This window comes from Nymphaea colorata, chromosome 9 (assembly GCF_008831285.2).
Source record: "Nymphaea colorata isolate Beijing-Zhang1983 chromosome 9, ASM883128v2, whole genome shotgun sequence".
NCBI lineage: Eukaryota > Viridiplantae > Streptophyta > Magnoliopsida > Nymphaeales > Nymphaeaceae > Nymphaea > Nymphaea colorata.
In genome coordinates this window covers 17,355,336-17,381,082 of record NC_045146.1, presented here as the reverse complement: position 1 = coordinate 17,381,082, position 25,747 = coordinate 17,355,336, and the positions used below count along the sequence as shown (strand labels likewise).

The 25,747-nt window shown below is 39.2% G+C and overlaps 1 protein-coding gene across 1 annotated transcript; it reads left to right on the top strand.

Moving 5' to 3' along the window:
- The first annotated feature begins 5,973 nt into the window (after window positions 1-5,973).
- On the top strand, window positions 5,974-13,363 carry LOC116260335 (filament-like plant protein 4). Its single transcript, XM_031638589.2, has 6 exons — window positions 5,974-6,130; window positions 7,591-7,714; window positions 8,244-8,421; window positions 8,584-10,969; window positions 11,250-11,313; window positions 12,481-13,363. The coding sequence occupies exons 2-6, from the start codon at window positions 7,604-7,606 to the stop codon at window positions 12,934-12,936; spliced, it is 3,195 nt and encodes a 1,064-aa protein (XP_031494449.1). The 5' UTR covers window positions 5,974-6,130; window positions 7,591-7,603; the 3' UTR covers window positions 12,937-13,363.
- The last annotated feature ends 12,384 nt before the right edge of the window (window positions 13,364-25,747 follow it).

The following is a 25,747-nucleotide window of genomic DNA, read 5'->3' as shown; positions in this document are numbered from 1 at the left end:
TGTATATGCTATTCTTGTTTTGCTTTAACTCACTTCTCTTGAGAAAAGATCATTATCGAAATTTTCTTTCCCGTGACCTTCTCCTTGAAAGGCGTGACCCACAGGTTGTAGAAGAAGAGAAAAAACAAGAGGCATTATTGATTTCTGGTGGAATAGGTAGTTGAATGTTACCCATTGTATTTCTTTAATTCCATTCTAGCTTCCCTTTGTTTTTTCTATTTGATATAACAGATGGCATGGCGTCTCCATCAACTATTTCGGTTTCTTATTTAATTGGTTGTAGGTACTTAGCGGATGGTCATCCATCCCCTAAAATCTATCCCCAGTTTATGAGCTGTAAGATCTCTTAATTACTTTACTTGGTCACCGTATAATTAATATCCAACCATACAAGCAGCCGCTATTTAATAATAGAATGAAGTTTGAACCCTTCATCTTCCAAATGGCACGATGAGACTTTTAAAAAAAAAAATGTTTACTTAGGAAAAATCATATTCAGCTTAAAATTCATATGTTCTACCCTTATGTCTCTAAGATTCTATTTTGCTTCGAGGCTTGGTGGATTTATGATATATTATTCAACTCAGGTACCACATTTGCCATCATTTGCAGTTCAGAATAGTAACACATGGATTGTAATAGCAACCATGTGATTCAAATCTCAAACCCTTTAAATAGTGCTCATAATCATTCATATATATATATATATATATATATATATATATAGTGTGTGTATGTGTGAATTCAATGTTTTCGTGTGTCTAATGTTATTGGATTATTAAAATTTAAAAATTTATCATTAAAAAAAGTACTAACTTGGCAGTTGCTACAGTTTATGATGCAACAACTAATTATGGTGGCTTTAGTGACGATTTAATGGTTTTTCAATGAGAAACTTTTAAATTTTAGTAATTCAGCAACTATTTGGCATGCCATAACACACACATATACATAAGAGAGAGAGAGAGAGAGAGTAAAATTGAAATAAGCCGACTATCTCCTTTGCGATATGGTTATTTTTTTATTTTATGCTAAATTATCATAAAATATGTATTCTGTTGTTAAAAAATATGGTAAAATAACTGACCGTCTCAAATGCACTCTTTTGCAACAATTTTTAATTATACGAAATAAAAAATGAACAATCCGGATATATAAGTAGCCAACTTATTTTAATATATACATATATATTATTTATACACACTTCTGTGTATAGAAACTTGAATTTGTATTATTACTTGAGTTACTCATGGAGAGCCATGCACATGGAGTGGTTCAGATGTGATGCGCGCAAAAGGAGAAAACCAGGAGAAACGATGGTTCAGCAAACCCTTCCAGCAGGAGAAACGATGGTTCAGCAAACCCTTCCAGTTTTCTTGCTATCGTTAGAAATACTGCAGGGCGATGGTTGTTGAATGGTGAGGCAGGATCAAACAGAACGATATTGATTGATGTTGAAGACCGTGAGGATGATGCTCTTGATGACGACAATGCTACGTGAAAATTAATGATCATCAGCAGTTGAGCTGGTACAGCAGCGTTCGTATTAAATTATTAGTTGATCTCTGATGTTCATGTCAAAATCACTATCTATATCACCTCATATGCAGCAGAGAAATCAAAATAAGTAGATCATATATAGAGTTTTGACGCAAGCCAAATCCATTGGTTTTCAATTATAAAGTGGATGTTGTCAAATATCCCAAATATCCTCAATGGGAACAGAAACCAGTAGGCGAGTGGTTTTTGTTTAGAATCAATGGTGGCATCAACCTTTTGTGTTGCAAAAAGATGGTCGCCGACATGCAAACTGAAACACAATAAAGGTGACACCGGAGACATTGAAAACATGGTTGTACACTAAAAGAATAATACACTAAAAGAATGTAATTGGGTTAAAGCTTGAGTGAAAAATCCCGCTCCCACAAAAGAAACGAACTTAGAAAGAACAGTGCATTATCATAAAACTTAGAAGACGAGGATTTGTTTTGAACTTAAATGATTTTTCAACCAAATAACAGGTCCAATGAATGTATTAAATTGATCGAGCTCTTATTCAGCGTTTTTAAAAAAAAGACTTACAAGGTTTTTATCTAAAACAAAGTAAAGAACAATTTCAAACTGAAAAATACACTTTTATTTTTCTTCCTCTTCTTGGAACCCTCGTGACTGCTTCTAAAAAATCTTTAATTTCGCGTTAAATTCGTCCCTACTCTTCCCGCCGAGTTGCAGTTAAACCCGCGGCGTCACAGAAACTGCTCCCGCCTTTTCGGGCCTCCCACGTGCAGGCTCAGGAGGGTGGGGCCCACTCTCCCACCGGAATCCAAGGGAAGGGCCCTTCTCTCAACTCGTGTTGGCGGTGCCACAAGCGTTTGACCATCGCCACGTGGCAAGCTCGCAGAGCCTCTGGTCTTGTAGGCCCCACACTCGAAGGTGGACAGATTTTTTTTTTCTCGCAAGGGCAGAATCTAACGAAAACGCGGATGACGAATTTGGCCCTAGTCTGCGGCGCCGGCGGAGGAGCCGGAGCCGGAGCCGTCTGCTCTGCTCCGGTTGGCACAGGGTCTTAATCACGAGTTGATGGACAGTATTTTGAAGACTATTATTACAAGTTATTTTTTGATGTTTTGTTTTTATAAATGTGACTTTGTTTGATAAGAATCGTTTTTTTTATTAGGATGAATGGTTATTTTTTCACAATTTAGAAGAAAGGCTGGGTTGTAACAAAAATAATGAGTTTAGTGACACAAGTTCGCTTAGAAGTATAGTACCAATTTTATTGCATCTCTAACGCTACGGTCCTCACGATTAATAAGCACCAACCATTGTCTGATCAAAATATCATCAAAATAATAATCTAAACTGTGCACATTTAAAAACAGAAGTTCTGTCTGAAAACAGAAGTCACTTACAGGCAGGTCTTACTTGGATAAATTTGTTGGATCATTTGGCCCAGTCGAACGACCGTTCGGCTCACCTTCTCTCCCCCTGCTTATAGAAAGTAATCGAACTATTCTTCCAACTTAAAAGCCTTAGAAAGTCAATCTGCTAGAACAGTACATAACATTTACATTAAAAAAACAAAAGAAAAAAAAGAAAAAGAAAAACAGTACATGGATAAAGGATTCCTTGTAGAGTAATTAGTTAGTGCTTCTGATAAGAGAAAGTAACGAGAAAGTAACTTGTACATTGTAATTATACTCACCAAGAAAGATTCTTCGTATTCTTGCTCACCACATGCCCTGCCCAAAAGGAAGAAAACCCAAATTCCAAGCACAGATATGTAACTGTGCAGAAAATTTGTCAGTAGTGTTTGGAACTCCTTCAACCATATATGGAAATCAAACAACCAAGTAGCTAACGATGAAGACAACCAACTTTCATGGTGAATTGTAGTTGTTAGCATCACCCATTAGTACTGCAGAAAAGAAAAACACTGTAAGTGGCTGTCAAAATTAAAAGTGCACTGAAAGGCCGGAGTTTGTTTGATGATGAGGTAATTAAGTAGTGGTGTATATGAAGTTGGCAGTGGAAATAACCATGCAAAAACACATATAAGTTTACTTGCCAGCGCCGACGGTGAAGGTTAATTTGAATAAACCGGAAGCTAACATGATACAGACAGTGACTTTGACAGGAAACCTAACAATTGACAAGCAAGATGAAATTTGGAATCACTCTGGATGGCGATACGTGCAATGCCAACTTTATCATCCATCAATTATATTTGTGATTATAGGAAATTTTTCTATGGTTGATCTTGCATCAAAATGAACTAGAAATGGACCTGTGCATTTTTTAGTCCTTTGTACTGGTCGTGGCATATACTGGTATGCGTAGGCAAGCGAAAGCGAAGAAGTAAACATTTTGAAACATGATGAAATTTGGAAAAACGCCGCAAAGGGCATAGCTCAAAACAAGTTGAAGCACATCGACTTCTCATCTTCTGCAACTACTGATGAAGGAGGAGAGCTTCATCTCTCGCTCGAGCAGTGGGATTAATCCACTTACTCACCTGAAATCCGGAAAAGCAGTGTGAATCAGAAATTAAGCAAAACAAATTGGGAGAATGAACTTTGAGAAGGAAGGAAAGTGGGTTTTCTGTATCCATACGAAAACTATGAAGATTATGCATTTTGCTGGATTCTGCAACTAAATATTACTATTTTATTTGGATCTGAACATCTCTGATACAAAATGTTAAGTTATAATAAATGAGTAATATTTGCACATTGATCAGCACCGGGTAACAACCTGACTTTCATCCCAATGACTACCATTTCGTCAATAATGACAAATGCAACCTGAAGGTGAAGCCAATTGCATCAGTCGTCTGACATGTCATGAACAAATTTTCTTTGCAGATGCTCTTGGTTAAGACAAATCCAAACATTTTTTGGTAGTTTGCTGATGATTGAAGTTTAAAGAAGAGCTAGCTTTCTACAGATAGGTCCCTGTCTTATGGGCCTTTTTGCACCACAGTCTTTAGCTTACACAGTTTTTGCAAATTAATCCTCATTTTTCGAGTTGTCAGCGCATAGATATAAGTTCTTCGCCTAGTGTCAAAAATATTTAATCCTTTGTAGTGGTTCTAACTTGAGCAAAAATATTTTAACGTTACTTTTCAAGGAGATTAGACTGGACTTGGTAACGCACGAGTCCAAACCGTCGGAGGGAGCCGGCCGGAATCTCTATTTTTCCGGCGAGAGATTGATGCTTTTAGCCCGGCTTCTGTCATTTAATGGAGGACAGCTCTTTCTATTCATGGGAGTCAGCTCGCCAATTAGTGGACGTCAGCTCTTGAATAAGCAAAATAATTATTAACTTGATATTAGGTCAAAAGGCCAAACCACTCAACGAGCTTCATCTTTTCCTTATGTTTGGTCTTTCTTAAGCATTGAAGGATATGAATTTGAGTTCTCCATGCAACGCGGTTGCTTGTTGGGTTCAAGCTGGATTTGGGTTGTCAAACTCTCACCTAAATGTGAACTCAATTAATAACATAAACAGATCTATCGGATGCAGCGATTATCATATGAACAGCCAACCCAAATCTAACCTGTTGGTCTTTACTTGAACAAGACATGACTTGAAGATCCAAATCCAATGTAAAGCTACATTTTTAGTTCGATATTCATATTAGCTTCGAATGGATGTAGGTCCTGTATTGAATTGATTGAGAAGTTCTTACCAAGAGCCAAGGAGCCCAGTGTTCGTGTTCGAGGGCACATCCCGTTCGACCCCGCCCCTCTATGGGACGAGACCCCGTCGGCTCACTTGCAAGGGTTCATGATATGTAGACCCGGATGTGCGTAACATGAAAACAAGGGTGAAATATCTTTGTTGCATTCAGTAATTGAGTCATGTGACTGTTGTGGGTAATTGCCGACACTAGCCTATAAGATTTATTTTATTTATACATTGGTACTTTATAATATTTTTACTTGTTTACATAAAAATATCGTTCAAAATTTAAAATATAGTGCTTCTTAGCTAAAAATTTCTGACTCCAATTACATTGATCCAATCCGGATCTCACTTAACAATCCAAAACGTTGACCTGGAGTTGAATCTGGATTGAAGATGGATGCGGCTGTGCAGGGTCCGAATTAGAAGAATCCAAGACAAAGATCCCAAACAACGAGAAGGTTTTGTCTTTGTTTTGGTCATTGGATGTAGAGATTGTAATCTCGAACTTGTATATGGATTTTTGCCTTAAAAAGATCCATTATCATCGAGAAAATTGTCGGATTCAGATCAGGAGTACGATCAGACCCGATCCATATGGTACTGTCCAGTAATCGGGGCATGGACGTACGGCGCTTCTTCGGTGGGGGAAAGGTTCATGGTAGGGGCGTTTCGGTCATTTTAGTATTGGGCATTGAAGGCGTAAAGGGGGAAAAAGGTTGGAGGGAAGGGCTTTATGCTGTCCAGCTTTCCCTTAATAAACGACACCTCAGCCCCACTAATATTTTAGTTCTCTCTCTCTCTCCTCCTCTCTCTTACTGTGGCTGCTCGGACGCATACTTTCCTTCTCTGTCTCCCTCTGCTTCCTCCTCTGCGGAAGTACCCTTCCTTCTCCAGTTCTCCTTCCCCTCATTTCTCTCTCTTGTTTGGATTCTGTTTCCAGGTATGGTCTTTCGTTCTCCTCTGTTTTCCGATTTTCCCCCACGCTTCCATTTTTGCAGCGTAGCTGGAGGAAATGCTTCCGCCATTGTCCTTTGATTCTTTTCTTTTTCCCTACATTTGGTTTTGTTTCTTTGTTTTTTATGACGTCCGGAGTTTCGCTTTGTTTTCATGAGGATAATGGTTTTGTGACTGACGCTCTATCTTTATGAGGATAATGATTAGTTTCGTTTTTCCGCGTGGTTTGTTTTTCTGTGAGTAGGCTCTCGTGGTTGTGTGCTTTATGTGCATTTTTCTATGTTTCTTGAGGTTTGGAAGAGGTTGAGATGTTTCTGCTTCATCCTTTTTACGGGATGATGTACGGAGCGTTAGCTTTCAGTGTTAGCAAAAATAGGCTTATCTACGGTTATTTGTAGGAAGCTGGAGTAGAGGATTTTCGATGTATGCGATGATGTTTTGCGATGAGTTGCTTGTCGGAAAGTGGACATCTGTCTTCATCTGTATTTCCGAGCGCAAACTGGATAATATTCGTATTCACGTAGTTCAGTTTCTGGGGGAAATTCCACCAGAAAATTGACTCCTTATCGGTCACGTTTCACGAAGCTGTTAAAATCTGATGTTTTTGGCGTAATTGTTGCTTATTGACGTTTTCCGCATAAAGCAAATGTGGGTTCCTTTTGTGAAGCTGATGCCCAATGTAACTTGACACATCAATGTGGTAGGTGGCAAGTGATGAGACATGGGCAATCATTAGGCCTCTAAGGCTGATGATGCACGTGTACACTTGCAGCCCGATGTAGATGATCAAACAGGAGTAAAGAACCTGCCATAGCTATCCGCTTCTCTCTCTCTCTCTCTCTCTCTGCCTCTCGCATGAAAGAGGGCAATCTGCACCGTCCACCTCTAGTCCCTCCCTTCCGACTAATTCCCTCCATCTTCCTGTTTAAGGTTCTTCCTCCAGCAAAGAGCTGGGAAGAGGAGATGACATGGAGAGAGAGAGAGAGAGGGGGGGGGGAGAGAGAGAGAGATGCACATTGAGCTAAAAACAGAAAGAAGCTGGCCTCACCTAACGGAACCCCATCATCACAGCTACTTGATACTCAATACTGATTTTCTTTCTTGCCTTTTCCTCAAAATCTGTGTCTTCTTAATTCCTAAGATTGGACCTCTATGCATTTTTAGCTCTAACAACAGATGGCGGCCTTAATATACACATACAGGACAGCTTAACATATCCAGTATTTCTTGAGTTAGAAGAAAGATAAACTTAAGGCATCATTAAAATTTGTATGTCATCATATTAGGAGAAGTTACTTGATTTTCTGTGTGAGTTTAATTAGCTGCTACTGAATTTTTATCGTGCTAATTTGCTTTTCAGTTGATAGTTAATGGTGTCCTTCTTCACTGGCTATGTATGGCTGGATTATGCAAATGTGGTGGGTTTGTGTTTATGTGTATTTACAGGACCCAATTCATCATGGATCGCCGTAGTTGGCCTTGGAGGAAGAAAAGCTCTGAAAAGGCCGCAGCTGCGATGGACTCTAACATTTCATCTTTTGCAAACTCAGGCAGTCGGCATGAGGATCAGGTAACCCAATACCTTAAATTCCTTTCTGAAGGTTAATGCAGTTCTAGGATAGCCTATGAATTATGGAAGAAAATTTTGAGTCTCATCTCTTTCTCTTTCTCATATTCTTCTGTACAGTTTAATACTCTAAGCTACAATATTTTACGAGTTTTATCTAAGATTTATGTTTTTTCTCATATACGTCAATCTACAAATCCATTGATCACCATCATGTAGGACTACCTTTTCAAATTTTTGATTTTAGTTGGTCATCAATACATTAAAATAACAATAATCAGAAAAGAATACTTCCAAAGCTTCTGCTAGAGAGGATTTGACAATTGGTCTGGTGGTACAAATATTCATGTTTAACTTCTTCCTTTTTTATAGTATGAACTATGAATGCTATGAGTTATCATATAAAACTATAAAGTACAAATGTGGAAGAGATCATCTGGTGAAAGATCCATGTTTGCTCCCACATCCCCAACTATGCTGATCTTGTTTTACCTTTATTGTTTGTACTGGGATTGTGATCTTTCCTTTGCAGGAGGCTTCAAAGAAAGCAAACTTTGTCCAGGTCTCTTTAGAAACATATGCAAAATTGGCTGAATCAGAAGAGCAGGTGAACATATTGAATCAAAAGCTTTCATCTGCATTCTTGGATATGGCCACCAAGGACAATCTTGTAAAGCAGCAAGCTAAGGTTGCCGAAGAAGCTGTGTCAGGTGCGAGCATATGAAATTTTTTCATTGAAAAATTTGCTGGTTTTTTTCTTGTCTGAAAAAAAAATGCAGCTGATTTGATAGAAAATTAGGTACTTAGGTGCTCTTTGTTCTCTTCCATAATCATCCATTATGTCGTGTGGCATGATGTTGTCCAATCTTCAGGCTGGGAAAAGGCTGAAGCAGAAGCTCTGGGATTAAAACAACAACTTGAGGCTCTAACTCTGCAAAAGCTTGCGGCTGATGATAGGTCTTCCCATCTGGATGGGGCTCTTAAAGAGTGCATGAGGCAGATTAGGCATATCAAAGAAGAAAGTGAACAAAAAATGCAAGAATTGGTCATGAACAAAAACGAACAGTGGGAAAAGATCAAGCATGCATTTGAAGCAAAAATATCAACCTTAGAACAAGAGCTCCTCAGGGCGTCAGCTGAAAATGATGCACTTGCCAGATCATTGGAAGAACGTGGTAATTTGATAGTGAAGATGAAAGAAGAAAAATCTCATGCTGATGCAGAAATTGAAATTCTTAAAGGCAATATTCAGTCTTGTGAAAGAGAAATAAGTTCCATGAGATATGAGCTTCATGTCCTGTCTAAAGAGCTTGAAATTCGCAATGAGGAGAAAAATATGAGTGTTAAAACCGCTGAAGCAGCAAATAAACAGCATTTAGAGAGTGTAAAAAGAATAACAAAACTAGAAGCCGAGTGCCAAAGATTACGTGGCCTTGTGCGGAAGAAATTGCCTGGCCCTGCAGCATTGGCTCAGATGAAACTTGAGGTTGAGAATTTAGGCAGGGACCATGGAGAATATAGATTGCGAAGATCACCTATCAGAAATTCAGTTCCATATCCACCTCCAGTGGCTGAATTGCCTTTTGATGTATCTCAGCAGGACCATAAGGAGGCTGAGTTCCTCAAAGCACGTCTAGCAGCAATGGAGGAAGAAACAGAGATGTTAAAGGAGGCTCTAGCAAAATGTAACAACGAGCTTCATTCTGCTAGAAACATGCATTCCAGGACAGCAAGTAAACTGCATGCTATTGAAGCCCAGAGGCAGTCACTCAGCCACAGAAAGACTTTGCAAAAGCCAAATACTGAGATCCCTGTTGAAGGATCTTTGGATCACAACAGTGGCACTCCTCCAAGCTTGACATCAGTGTCTGAGGATGGAATTGATGATGAGGCAAGCTGTGCTGAATCCTGGGCAACAGCTTTGATTTCAGAACTATCCCAGTTCAAAAAAGAGACAGCTTCTGATGAAGGCAGCAAACTGAACAACTCTACAAATTTGGACCTTATGGATGACTTTCTTGAGATGGAGAAGTTGGCTTACATGTCAACAGAGTCAAACGGAATCACGTACATGCCTAATGACTTGGGTGTTCAGAGAACTGATGAAAGTAGTCCTACATCATTTGCTTCTGCTCCTAAGGATGAAGCTTCTATGGGCTCTGAGATTCCATCTTCTGCTGAAGATTCATCCACCTTAGAATGTGCATCTAATGCAGGCAAAGCAACAGTTTCACAACTTCAGAAAAGACTCTCATTCATTCTTTCATCAGAGGTTAGAGACACTGACCTAGAGAGGATTTTAGATGATATTAGATGCGTTTTACAGGAGATGCGAAATTCATTGCCTCGGCCTTCAGTAAGTTCCTCTGGGGAACAACTGTCAGAAACTGCTTCTGGTGGGGAGTCTGCACCTCAGACTGCAGATAGGGCCACAAATGGTGGGGATTGTTCTGTTCCATGCTTGGGCGGCATGGAAATTGATTTAACAGATGCTGTATCAAAGATTCATGATTTTGTTTTAAGACTGGCAAAGGAAGCTAAGGGCATATGGAAAGAACACAACTCTGTTAACAATTATTCAGTTAACATAAATAAGTTCTCTGGATCTGTTAACAAACTTTTAGAGGGCAAAATAGTTATGCCAGAATTTATTCTTGACCTTTCACATACATTGGCTGAGGCTAGTGAACTATACTTTGTTGTTCCAAGCACTTATGCCTCTCAGGAAGAAAGCAGTAAAGCTGGCAACTCAAGCAACCCTCAGAGCAAGGTACTAGAAAATTCTTCTGGAAAGAATACAGCCTCCAATGAAGCTACTTGTGGTTCTCACTCTAGTTCCGATGAGTGTATGGAAGAAAAAAGTTCAAGTGTTGGCCCAGATGTCAAGGATTCCTCCAGTAAATTGCTTGAAGAAGTTTCTCAGTTGAAAATAGAGAAGGATAGTCTGCAAGCAGATTTGGCTAGGTGTAAGGAAAGTTTGGAGCAAACAAAATCTACATTAACAGATACAGAGAGCCAGTTGTCTGAACTCAAGATTGTGTTTGCCTCTTCTCAGAAGTCCAATAGCTTAGCAGAGACACAGCTGAAATGCATGACAGAATCTTACAAGCTGCTTGAGTTACGTTTTACAGAAACAGAAGGTGAAGTGAGCCAACTAAAGGCAAAAATGGAGAAGTTAGCTGCGGAGCTTCAAGTGGAGAAGCATGGTCACCAGGAAGCTGTAGCCAAATGTAATGATCTTGAGGAGAAGCTTCAAAGGTTCGCTGGCATTAATGTTGGTTAAAACGTATTTTGTGATAGGAAAAACAAGTGAAATCATAAAAAAAAAGCCAATTCTATTTGTTTTATTGGAAAAAGACAGTAAATCCCCTACAAAACCTAAGTTATATAGCATCAAGGTATTTATCTAATTACATGTTTTTCACAAACTTTTCCCTCCCTAAAATAAATGTGTCTAGCAAATATGGCTGCGTATTCTCATGAGCTTGCTTCTGTTCTCATTATGCCTATGTATGCATTTGTGTGGTTGTGCATGTAGGAATGGGGGTTGCACACTCTGTTCTTCAACTCATGGTGCTGATGTAGAACTAAAAACCAAGCAGGTAAGAATTACAAGTCATTATGAGCTGATTCGGCCTTCCAAAATCATAAACTAAAGCAAGTCTGTGTACTGAAGTTGCTTTAACTTTTTTATTGTGGCCTCAAAATAATTTTCAAGTAAGAGACACCTTTTAGATAGGAAAATTTGGTTGCTTTATTCGCACAGGCACACACATGGATCATGTGTTTCTGGGCATATGTGTCTATGCGTGCAGGCATGTGTCGTCTTAAAGCGAAATTTTTCTATTGTTCTGTTGTTTGGAAGCTTGAGCAATTCAATTAGAAAACATTTAGAAGTGTGCATAATAATGTTTCCTTCTTGATGACTGTGTGTAGAGGGTGTTCTCGGCTCCTTTATGTCACTGTAGGTCCATAGCTGTAGGAAAAGTATCTGAATATTTTCTTTCTTTGAAAAAAATGAATGTTAAGAAAGATATAAATAAAGAATAAGATGTAATGTTTGGAATGAGAAAGGAAATAAACAGTTCCGTCTGCAGATTAAGTACTTGTATTTGCAGGTACTGACTAGTTTAGCAAGCTCGCCATTTATCAAATAATTAGTTTATGTAAAGACTGGAAAAGGCAATTACGTATCTCTTAAAGTTTGACTCCTTTAACCTTTGCTAGCAAGGTGTTATCATGTCTAGTGTCCACCTTGCACAATCATTTTGTTCGGTGACACACTCTGGATTAGATCACACAAATGTTTCTTTTAGGTAGATGACTTTCTTTGACCTAGAAATTAGAATGTCTATCGCAGGAGGCTGGTTCCAAGTTGCAGTAATGTTCTCTGTAGAAGACAGGACGATCATCTTCTATATCAAATGTTTTAACATTTCTTCAACCGTTGAATTTCCTTTTCCGTCATTTTGCTTTCTACCAATGCAGACCTGTGATAAAAATGTCAAATTAGTAAACTGCCACTGCTACGGGTTCGGTATACGAATATATCTCATAAAAATAGTTTGGCCTTTTATGGCTATTCCCTTGTATAATGGTGAATATCTAAACTAGTGGCGTATACCTGTTTATATTCCCAACAAAAGTGGTTCATGATTCTGCAGCTGGTGGATCGAGTGCTTAATGTGATAATGCATTTTACTAGTCTCACCAATAAATTTTTGCCTGACCATTTATCTCATAAACTGATCTTCCAACTTTGCTTGCAGGAAAGGGAGATAGCAGCCGCAGCAGAAAAACTAGCCGAATGCCAAGAAACCATCTTTCTCCTTGGAAAGCATCTTAAAGAATTGCAATCTCCTCCAGTAAATGTAGGCAACCCAATTATTGGTAGACGTGCAGACAATGGTGCATTCGTAGAAGACGAAATTGATGTCCTTGAACTTCATGGCATGCATGATTCCCCTGAATGTGAGCCTGCTGAGACAGGATTGGCCGCTTCCATTATGCCCAAAACTGGCCGTAAATCCGATATGGATGCGTATCATGTCCCATTGATTTCTTCAGACACAGAAGCAAGTCCAATTACAAGGTCGCCCCTCAGTTCGAAGCGCCCAAAACACAGGCCTTCCAAATCGTCTTCTTCCCCATCGTCATTCCTAACACCTGAGAAACCGGCACGTGGCATTGGTAGATTTTTTTCTAGAGGGAAGATCAGCCTGTAGTGTCTTCATAATAAGTTTGATGTTCAGAGTTGAAGGGAAACGTGTGGAGTTGATCGTGTGGTATTATTCTTGAGTTCTACTACTTCACTGGGTTGATGCCGTTCCTTCTGGTGACTCCATGTCAGTACTGCGGGGTGCCTACAACAAAGATTGTTTGGATAGTGCATTTCTAGGCAGGATTATGAGGTGGTTTTTGTCTCTTCCAGAACAACATGAAAATTTCATGGAAGCGAGATTTCTCCAGACGCCTTCCCTTTTATTGCTAAGATAAGAGAACTGCTTTTATGTTTCTGCAAAATTAAGGGACACGATGTATCTGAAATATGATATGCATCCCATGTAATTGCAGAACTGAGCTCGTTAGGTCCGAGGGAAGGGTTGTTTGTAAATACATGTTTGATATGTAGGGATGCAGTCCCTTTTTTCATTCTTTCTCAAGTCCCATCATTTCTTTTCCCTGACAAAGTTTTAACTGGTACCCTACCTGCATGTGGCATTGATCTTAATCTTTTGGGGTATCTTGAATAACAACGCTGAACAGGTACTTCCTGCAGATATCTTTCAGCTTCCCTTTGTGGGAGAGCTTCTTTAGATTGGTTGTGTTCAAACTCTTTAGTGTTCCTCTCGATTTATTTAGAAGGTGTTATCAAGCTTCGCCCAGGTGAAGGTGATAAATGAGCACTGGGCTTAGTGCAACAGTCAATGTTGGCAGGTGTTCATGAAAAAAAGAGGAGAAAGGAGAAGAAGATGACTCAAAAATTAACGTGGTTTGGAAAAAAATCTTACTCCACGACTAGGTCATCAATTGTTTGGTTTCCTTTGTAAATTACTATTTGATACACGGTATTGATGAATTCGGCTCAACAATTTTTATCGATTTACAACGTGAGTCCTTGAGTTTCGCCTCCTTGACATTCTCTTTTGGTTTTAAACAAGAGAAACCAACGCCATCCTACTCCATTTTTGTTGCTCGTCTAATTTGATTTGTTTCCATTTTGATTGCTCCTGTTTCGCTTGAATGGTGAGCTGTTGCTAGAGTCTCTCAGCTGATTTGATTTCCTTTTAAATTGGTGATGCCTGAATTGTTGAAGTTATGAACCGTTGAAGTTGAGTCATTGTTTATGCCTGATTTGGTGGAATTGTGAATCGCTAAAGGTGGTGCTGTGTTATCAGTTCAGTTTTCGAATTTGAACCTTCATTGCGTCAACTTTTTCTATTACAAAAGGGGGAGCCATTGATGTGCAAGTTGAAGCACGGAGGGGGCAAGACCTTGAGACATGAAGACAGATCCGTAAACTTTAAAGAGACAAAGGGTTGGGTAGAGTTTATCTTTTTTTGAGTGACATGATGAAATATTCTCCCCCCTTACCCAGAATTAAAGATAAACTTTTCTAAAAAAACTGAAGGCATTGTTTTAGACCTTTGTCCACCATGGGAATTCATCGAGAAAACTTTATGCACTGGAAATAAAAAAGGTTTTCATCCAGAAAACTTTATGCACTGGAAATAAAAAAGGTTTGTGTTTGAATAGGAGTTGTAAAAAAGAATCCTTTATAATTTTGCAAATAAATCTTTGACACACAAAATGGAAGGAAGAAAGACCACCTTATAATACAGAATTGAGAATGGAAAAAGAATCTCTCCTTTTTTCTTCTCCATGTTTCATATTATCCATAATAGTTGATAGCAAATTCTCTCTCAGTTGTTACATTCCGATCGGTGTAAAAAGCTAAGCGATGAAGGAGACATCCTATGGACTTTCAGGATGGCTGGGGTTGTGGTTGTACATATTGCTCAAGTGTTTGACATCGTCCTCCGACCTTTCCCTCGTCCTTCCCTTCCAAGTGGTTCAAAGGAATTCGAGGTCGTAATATCAGCAACATTCCCTTGGTTTTAACTTCGTAAATGTGACAGCTCTTTTTAACCGCAAAAAAGGTTCTTCCAAAGAATAGTCCTGTATCTAAAATTTTTAAGAAAAGAACAATCTTTTAAAAGGCGGCAGGTGAAACGTCAAATCAATCCGGGGCGCGGGATGGAGTGCGCTGGTCAATTTATTTTTCTGACTGAGGAAAGTCCCCGGGCCACTTCTGCAGAAATTGCAGCCTTGGAACAAGGGACTGCCGTGTTCGGTCGCCCTCCCTGTCCAGGGACAGGCAGAGACGTGTGTGGGGCCTGAGTTTGTGACGGATCCACCCGGCAATATTTGGCCGTTGTACAGTTATACCACTCGGTCTAACATCGTTTGGACTAACTAAACGGGGCTTACACTCCCGTGATCCCCTCCTCTTTTTTTCATTTCACGTTGGTTCAGATTCAAGTCCCGTTCTGGTATAGCATGCAAGTCTGAAGCTAATCTGAAATGGACGGCTTGTTGGCCGGCCGACTTTGAACTAATGAAACCCAGGGAACATTTGTGAAAGGAGCCACAAAGAATGAATTGGGATCAATTAACATTATAACAGTTTAGAGCAAGACAGTTGTCATTAATCTGATCCGTTGGGACGAAGAAGAGCGCGTAGCATGGAGAACGTTCGATCTTCAAAAGAAGTGCTAAAGATCAATATTCATCAACTATGCTAAGAGACAGCAAAAAGGGGCCATTTTATCGCTGGTCAATTAATTGATCACCAAATTTGTCAGTTCCTTTATGCAAAATTTGTTCCCTTGCTAACTCCCAATATCTCTAATCCACCTCCCCCTCTCTCTCTCTTTATATATATATATAAGAGAAAGAGAGATTGCTTATGAGGTGCTGCCAACTTTCCAAATTTGCTAAATAAAGGTCGTGTGGCTACTTTAACCATTTTTCTGGGAACTACACGGATGGATTCTGGGTTTATATTCGAAAAAAAAAAAAAAACAAAGAAGCCTTGTTTTCGTCATCATACTTCTTAACTTTCTCAGCTCATAGAATTAAATTTACACATCGTTTTTTCTAATTTTGTATCGAACAACCTGGTCAACCAGCACAGTTTGTTTCAGAGAAATGCTTAAAGGCAAATCTTACAGAATACCTCCTAAACACAACCTGCCTCCCTCTCCCTCTCTCTCGACAGACGAATATAAACTAAAAATTAGTAAGTTAATTTATATATGCGACCATAATTTATATATACGATGTTCTTGCTTTTTCATACATGTATGATAAGAATTTATCAACAGTCCAAGTGTGCCTCTTTCATTTGACAGAGAGAGAAAGAAATCTTTTGAGTTTTCCGGTCTTGTCAGGGAAACATGAGGCATTGCATGCAGCAGCGTGCCATTACTGAAAACAAGAGCGGGGAACAACTGTAGGATAATGGTCATCATACAAAAGAGAGAGAGAGAGAGAGAGAGAGAGCTTGTACATGTTCTCATTATTATGCGGCGTGCACTATAGCAGAAGAACATACATATTGAGCTGTAATGGTGTTTGTTTGGTGATCGGTTCAGGCATCACATGTGCCCATCCCTTCCTGCTCGCCCTGCATCTTCATCCCACTCCATATCCAGATGCCTTACAAGTTCTCTACCTCACAAAAAATCATTAGAAAGCGGGGCCCCATCGAGGCAAAAGGAAGAAGCAGGTGGAACCATGGCAGGCGTGCGTCTGATGCAGACTCAAGGCATAATAATGGTGACACCCCATCAACCACGCACATCACCAGCCCCTCCTCCCCACCCACGGGCCACGGCCCCCTTTTATCTCCTCGTCAACCGGCAGCCACTAAAATCATCACGTGCCATGCACTTCTTTCTGTTCTGTTGGATTAACCTAAGAAACTACGCGTTATATATATATATATATATATATATATATATATAGAACGCCTAGTTTCATATACACTAAAAAGAATCGCTCACATTGCAGGAAAAAAAGTATATATTAAGCTAATGATGAATCCTCAATTCTTTTTAAGTGAGTAGGAGGAGTATTTCCTTCTATCGCTTAGATGAGAGCCGATGCAGTGCCAATTTCCTATACCTCAAGATGCATCCCTTTCCCCTTGTGACTTTCAACTTACGTGTTATGGCAGTTGTTCATACCAACAACAAAATTTTTATTTATTTTTACATATTTTTACATAGATTTCGTACAATTATTTATTTTTTTGTATATGTTGTGCCTCTTCAAAAATGAGAATTTATATAACAGTTCCCATAACCAAAAAATTTTGGCTTTGCCACTGGGTTGATGCACAAGGTTTTGAAACAAGAATTGAAATATTAGATAAATTAATAAAATATATGGGCACTACTCAATTTGAAACCAATCTCTGCCTGGGGGCCTAAGTTCTTATCTTTGTCTTGGGCTGGCCCCGCTGCTTCACTTATTCACATATTCAAGTTGCATTAACTAAGTGCATGGGAAGGCTTAACTGATTTCATAATTATTGACGATGCCGGTAATAATGAAAGCAGACAGTTGTGCTTTTCGAATCGTGTGGGTGAGCTTGGTGTTCGTAAGCAATAGCTACTAGTTCCTGACTGCCATGGCAATCGACTGCCGTGTACATTAATGTCCCGCGACATAGATTTCTATGGTCGAGAGTTGGAGGAAAAGGTTTGCAGTATGGTTCGATGAATTGGGTATTCATCTTGTCTGCTACATCTTCCCTTGATCATTTTCTCGGACCACGATTAAAGGGAAGAAGACGAAGCAATCGTAGATGAGATCATGAAGCATGCAAAAAGATTCTTCTGTAACAGCCATAAAAATTAAGCAGAGGCTTCAGCACAGATATAATATATATATACATGCAACGGGACATGGAAAACTCAGGAGGACCTATCTACCTAAAGTCTTTATGGGTCCACCTGTCTCATAGGCTTCGGCTGTTTGGTTGATCATGCATGGCACCGTCACTTTCTGAGCAGAGAAGTTCAAGTTTTTTATTTACAACAATTTTTTTGTATTTAAGAGGGGGTTGGTGCAATTGACGGAACAGAAGTTGGTAAACAGGCCGTCTCTATTTTTTGGGGTATCAACTTTCAGTGCTGCTTGCGATATGAAAATTAATCAATAGCAGGAGCTACACACTAGAACCATGACTTGATACCCTGAGGGAATGGGAAGGGTGGGGGCTTCGGTTCAGTGAGACTGTAGAATGAAAATACTCCTATTACTTGCTCAACATTAAACCTCATTATTGATATGTCCAGCTTGTACTTCTTTGGTAAGCTGAAACTAAATGAACATGAAAGATTAAAATTTTGCTCATGATTTAATTTATGGAGGTAAAATCATCTATCAGGTCAGGGTGAATGTTACCAACAATTTGTGAGAAAATAAGGTAGTTCTGGCGGACACTTGGGGCATTTTGGACGCACATCTTCATCAACTCAAACTCACGAGAGGTTATACTCCTGTACCGTAAGGGGTGTGCGTTTTATTGAAGCAAGCAAAGATCTTGCCACTTGATACTGACATAGCTTAGGAAGGAGAGTGGCTTTGGCTCTTGCATGGGTGGTGGAACAACCATCTCGCTCACTCAGAATGCAAAAAGCTACAATCAAATAAAAAACTGAAAAGTAACATAGACTGTGGTACTCCTTAATGTATAGCCTCTTATCTTCAGAATTTCGAGAGACACTGCTGAACAATTAGTAATGGTGGTGCCTTTGGTGTATGAAAATGGAAAAGCTACTAGTCCTCTGGACCTTTTGTAAATGGTAAACCATAACATCCATCCATCATAGCTACCCACTTTCATCTTCGTCTCAATGCTAGTTCTCCAGTAAGAAAATTTTAAATAATCCGGTAAACTTTCGACCATCTCCCGAACTTCAGATGTACATTTTCTAGAATTGAAGAGTAACATTGAATATTTTGGCCACGAACTTTTTAGAGATAAAAAGTACTGATTGAAATTTGGGTAACCATTTTAAACCACCAAAAAGAGTTACAGCAAATCATATATTCTGCCAGGAGGTCACCGGTTGAATCATATACACAGTATATGACATATACATGGCACCCGGCCCATGGAAACTTTCGCTATAATGGATCCTTTTTATGGCAGTGGTGGATTGTATCAATGGTAAGTTGTGGGATGTAGACATTCATGTAAGAGGAGTTAGAAAGTACATTGTTTATTCATATGTGCACTGAAGTACGCACGGCCATTTGTTCCCTTGATGGAGATAGAAGTCCAAGTCAAGGAAGACAGAGTTATTATGCAATACCTGGAGTATGAAGCCATCGCTGTCTCAATGTAGATCAGGGAAACCTTGAGACCCATTTTCATTGCTTTTTCGACAAGTGAAATTGAAATATTCAATACCAACTGCTCAGTTGTCCCTGAGATCCAATTAGCAGCAACTATAATTCATTTAAACACAATCAGCTCAAAAGCATTTAATGAGATATTTAAAGGCAAAACAACAAGTGGGAACACATACGGTAGGCGATTACATCCACGAGAACAGTGGCTTCTGTCACTTAACAATGGAGAGGTAGACCACGGGTTTCCTCAGTACACTTTGAACAAGATAATTCCTTGTTTTCAAGAGATTGCTGTGATACAACATTGATTTTTTTTTCAGCTTGCGTACATGTGTCAGCAGCATAATTTGTTTCAGCAAATCCCTTGTAAAAAATCTTTCCCGTCAGATTCTTTGTCCTTATCATCGCGCATTCTCAAGTCTTCCTTGCCCACCAACTTAACATTTACCAAGTACGTCCGATTCTGGGAGATTCATTGCTGGGAAGTAGAACTTACCCATTAGCAGTTGAATCTGAAACTCTCTTCTAAACCTGTCTCAACTGCTGTATAAACAGATCCCTTTCACAGTCTCCTTGTATATGTTTCAAAGTGTATCTCAACCGAGTGCTAGAGTTGGCAATATTAATTGAATGACGAGAGTGAGAGAGTTGGTAGAGGATGCGATCATGTAAATCTTCTTGAATTGAGTTTTTGTTCACCGGCCACCGCAGAGTGAATTACATTCTCACAAACCTCTGGAGGGCCATTACAAAAGGAATCACAAGCGACCAGTTGAACTAGCACTAAGTCGATGCAGCTAATAAAGTAATTTGAAAAAGATATTGGGAAAACAATTGGTATAGGTCATACAGAATCAGCCCGTATCGACATTTTCGAGAAAATCTTTTTTGGTTAAAACTTAAAAGACTAAAAATATCAATATTTATAGCAGGGCTGTATTAATCATTTTGCTAAGGTGCCATTCGGTAATAAGAATAATTTAATCCTTGTTTCAAGATTCTATCCCAAAAATTGAAGTAAGTTTATGAAACACTCTGTTATAGTGTTCCAGTTGATGAGACAGATTTATGGGACAATTTGCTACTGTTCTTATTGCCAAATGGGGTAAACGTGCATCCATACTTAGAACAGAACTCGTGTAATCTTCAATTTTTCAGTTTGGATACCACAAATTTAGATTGAGAACCTCTAGGATCCTTGGATCAATTCAGTTGATAATCAACTGCATCAATATATATTTGGTTTCTGTGTGTGCTTTTACATTTAATGGTACTTCAAATGCATCTTGGATCTGACAAATGTTCCCTTAACTAGTTCTGTAGGAGTACCTGATCCTGATAGCCATCAAGTTGGCAGGGAATCATGAGTTCAAAATCCACAGTAGCCTCCATTCCGGAGCTTTTATCAACTGGAGGTAAGCTAATATGCGGCTGGTGAAAGGATTTTTCACCTACTTCTGCCTTACATTTCCAATAGGGAGAAAAAGGCGGGGGAAAATCCACTCTTAAATAAACATTCAACACCCAAGACAGGCTATGAATCATGACACAGAGAGAGCAAGAGGTTCATATGGTCATTAATCTTTTCCCAAGTCTTAGAAAGGAGACCATTCTCAAGTTGTTCTCAAGCCTGAGATGTCGCAGAATGTCCATCGTTTAACCTAAACACCAACAGGAAAAAACTCGGACCATAGTTTGGTTACCACACACACACAACACACACATATATATATATATAGTTTTACTTGGTTATCATTTGTGTTTTCATAATGTCATCAATACTTCTAATAATCAATCCTAAGGTTTACCTCTAGAGTTTTAACGAACATAAGGATGCTAATAATTTAATAATGGGATAGATGATACCTAGTGGTTCCATGGATACTGAACATTTTGATTATCAGAGGACCAACATGTAGGGTCAGGGGCCTTTTGAAGACTGTTCATGTTTTTCCTTGTATAGATTAAATGACCAAGTTCAGCGTTTCGGTTGACCTGTACCGGAGGCTCTACTCTAAGATGTACTTTCTTTTCAGAAATAAAGCAAAATATAGAGTGGCCTCAGGATATGAGGTCGCTAGTGTCCAGCCCTTGCATTAATTGATCATGTGCTCATGAAGGTATAGGTCGGTTAGCTAACTAATGTTCCTTCCTTGGGGTCCATTTGTTCATACGGGGAATACGAGGGCAAGCCTTCTTGGTGAGAAGTTCTTAAAGTGGACCCATCCTGAGTTTGTTATAGGAAGATAAAATCAAGGGATTTCTAGTTTGGAAAACATAATTATTTCCTTTAGACGATCATCTGGCAGTAAAATAGTTCATCAAATTAAGAAAGAAGAGAAATCTTTCTGTGAAGCAAAACGAAATCAAGTTTGGTGCTCCTGGATCTTGGCTGATTCTTCTTCTGTCCTTTTTTAATGCATGATGGCTGGTTTGATCTTGATTAGTTAATTCACGAAGATACTTATGCACCGGTTATATAGCAGCCACTAGATCAATTAACCAGTGCTGAAGCAAGAAGAATGCTGCCAAAAATGAGAAAGGCCAGGAGTGTCAGCAAGAACAGTTTAGTTCAACTTCACCTACTTTAAGTTTACTGTCAGGCCTCAGGGTCTCAACGACAAAAAATGAACTTCTCCAGCCATGGTTGTAACTCCGCAGTACTTCTACAGGCATGGTAGGAAGCAAATAAACACTAAAATCAGAATCTGCGAATCAAATATTATAATGTGCTATCTCAATGCTAGTGTCCTTATTAAGATCAAGGAAAATCGAGCTTTCTTGCAACTTGCACGAACATTGGCCCATTTCTAGGCTGTCATCTTTAATTTAAGTCAGCTAAGGCCGGGGGTACATTACGTAAGCTGCTTTAGATTCAATGGATACTGCCGTTAGCCTGTTACTGCAGTGCTCTTTTTCTTGAAGAAAGTTGCCACTGGTTTTGTATGAACCTGACTTTTCTGTACCAAGAGGCTCTCATGCCTCCACTAGTTGGCATATTCCAGGAAACATGCCATGTTCTTTGAGCATGGCGTGGGTCAGGGCAAGGCAAATCCTTTCTTCTGTCATTTCTCTACGTGGCAGTCCAATGGTAAATTAATTTTCTTCCCTCCTCCGGCAGCCACTGTACCCTCTTGGGAGAAGCTGCAGAACTGCTTGTGTGTAGCAAGGAACTTCACTCATGAGGGGAGAGAAAATAGAAGGAAATTAAATTGCTCTAGATCCTGATCTAGTCCCCTTAATATTGCATGTGATACAACAGTGCTTCTGAATAATTTGTCAAGTTGCATGTTGGGATATTGCTGTTGGATAACAGATTATTATTCTCTATTATGTAAAATTAAAGGGAAATCATGCTGCCCTGCTGCTGGGTCCCCTGAAACATGGCGGGCGCTTAAAAGTCTGCTTCCATTGAAGCCCGTGAAGAAAAAACTCAAGGGTTTAAGCCCTCTTTATCTATACTCCCACTGTAATCCCTGGGGTTTTACATTGGAAGAGATGCTTCTATCTGCACATGGTAGACATTGGGGTTTTACATTGGAAGAGATGCTTCTATCTGCACATGGTAGACATTCACCTCCATGATCAAGCCTAGTTGAATTGGTCTTTGTTGAGGGCTGGCCTTGTAACTCAGAGTGCCCCCTTTGGCGGGACTACCAACTTTTGCTGTTGGGGCAAATGGTTGAATGTTCCTCACTGTATCTAATTTGTTGTGGATGTTGAGGCGTTGAGATTTGAGTTCAGGCCTTGATTTTTTTTTTTTGCAGTGACCACTGCATCTTCCTCCTCTTCAATTGTCATTTTCATAAAAAAGAGACAAGCAGTACTGTGAAACACCAAATTGGAGATCATACTGGGGAATCCACCCCTTCATTTTTCCCTTTCTTAAATAGTGTCCCTTCTCCAAAAGACAATGTACAAAACCCTGTGTCCCTTGTCGAGGGCCCTGTATTAAAGAACCAAAGGTAAGTGAACATGTGAGTGAACAAATTAAAATGGGCAAGTTGAACATCATATCGTCATGTCAAGGTCGCAATAAAGTTGTAAAGAATGATCTTCCCTTTGACACGGGAATGAAAGGGAAGCAGGGAAAAATAAGCAGGAATTTTCCCTTCCACGCAGAGACAAAAGACTTCGCTCACAATCAGTATTATTCTATGTTTCTTCGCTCGACAATCTAAAATATCAGCGACAGATGTCCACCGCCATGCAAGTTGCTTCTAATTTTTCTGTTTTTAATCTCCTTCCGCTACAATAGCACAGTGCAGATAAATGAACAAAGTGCGGACGTGTAAATGACTGGGCGGTATTTATTTCCAACAAAGAGTTAAGGAAAAGGTACCCTTGCAGGACCATATATAAATGCCCAAGATACGGTCGAGCTCATACGACATGTACGATATAAGGTTCCAAATTTGGAGTTTTCTAGTGTAATGTGTAGGTGAAAGACAGGAATTCACAGTATTGGCGCACGAGATCCGGGCAGTGGCTGTAAGTGGCCGGCTACCAGTTGGGCGATATGGCCATCAACCCTTAATTCCTCTGTTAATAGGTGCAACCAGTGTACTAGCTGATATATATTAAGGGTTTCTGTTATTAATTGGGTGGTAAGGTACTCCTCTCAATCACAAGAAAAAGAAGAAATTTAAACATGCAAATGCACACAGACATGCACACGAAAGAAAACAAAGAATGTGCACAATGGGTGTTGAGAACAGTATGCATCATTCGAGTATGCATACTATTGCAAATTTACAACCCGAATTGTGATATATATATATGTATTATCCGTCGTCTGGAGACCAAGCATTGAATAATGCATGCTACGGTGCTCACAAATACTTACATTCATATCATGGAGAGCAGTACAGTTTCCTGGTATATGAGCTCAATGTATTCTATTTAGTTAATTAATAGAAAAGTTTGTTTAAATTATATTTTTGGACATGAAAACATGAATTTTCAAGTCTTAGTATTAAGATCTTCATTAGATATGTGTATCGTTAGAATTAGAATCTAAGGTTTGCTGAAAGAAGAACCCATCAATTTATTAAAGAAAAATGTAAACAAATGTTATTAGGAATGGGAAGATCGTGGATTTCTTTCTCTGAAGTGAAGATTTGCTTTTCTTTCAAATGCCAATGGCATGGCCTAGGGAGACTCTAATTCTAGGAAGAAGAAAAAAAGTTCGTAGCTGGTCTGCAGACTCAATATGAATCGAGTAACACAGAGGATTATGATTTGTAGCGATCCACTTCAGGTGAACATGAGTTTAACAACTCGTCGCCTCCAAAAGAAGCCCAAAGGTCTTCCATTCATGGTAGTCTCAGTGTCTTAAGTTGCATCGATGACTTAGACGGATGTCAGTATACCCTTCAAGGAGTGTGGCGATACCAATGGAGTAGCACTAAGAGAAACAAACGGACGACATACTTTCAACACACCGTTTGCTCGACCAGCTATATTACCCATTGGGGTGATTTCTACATATCCCTCAAAATCCCCAAGTTGAAAGGAAAAAAGAGTTTGATAGCTGCCAAGCCATGAAAAAACTTTGTAAACACTTTCTCCCATAACTTAGACAGAGAATGTGAAATGCCTTTTCTTCCCTTGCAACATCATGCTATCCTAGAGGCAGCTAAAAGCGAAAAGAGTCACTACTTCCCAAGCGATTTTTAATTTATGGAATCTAACGATAAATCTTTTATGAATTTATTTTTGTTGTGTGGGAAGTGATCCCCGTTTCTTTTATGAAGCGGGTAAATGGTACATGGCGTACCAAACATGTCATTCATTTAAAACAGTATTGAACTTTCCAAAGCTTATTATATGTCCAAAGATCTTCCTACTTGACCTTTATAGATTACAAAAATTGACCACACTAGAACCTAAAGACCCGTGTCATCAGCATTTATTGTCTATGGAGTAACTTTTCCCGTACCACCCGTTTGGGAATCTTCTTTTCTCTTGATTTTTTTTAAAATTATTATATCGAATATATGATCCTTTTAACTTATCTGTGTATATTTTAACTCATAAGATTGAAAACTAACTACTTCTGTTCTGATGCCGACGGCAGACCTTAATCTTGGTACTTATTGTATATATGTGAAGTAACTTTTCCGGCCCTACCCTTTAAAATTATTACACTGAATGTATGATTCTAGTAGCTAAGAGTTCAAGTTAACTGTATATATTTTGAACTGATAATATTAAAATAGCTTTTGTTCAGTTGCCGATTGCTGATCTTACCACGTTGGCATTTAACTTTGCTATCTTCTTCGTCTCGTAGAAAGAGAAATCCGACTTGGTTAAGTTCTGAAGGATGAAAAGTATCTAATGGAAAGGTGCCCACCAAAGGACACACAAAAGAACCGAAGGCAGTGGTCCTGCAAGGGAAGCATGTGGCTGGAACAGCTCTTCTTTTTAACCCTGCCCGGCCATGGTAAAAATTTATTTCTCCAGGTAAAAAAAACTTACCATGTAGTTTTTTCAGGTTCTCGAGCAATGGCTCTGTCGGCCGTATATCCTCTACTCACGTGATCGACTCTTTGATTTGCAGAACTTCCGGTAAAGAGTTGAGTCCTTTGAAGAATGCAGTTAAAG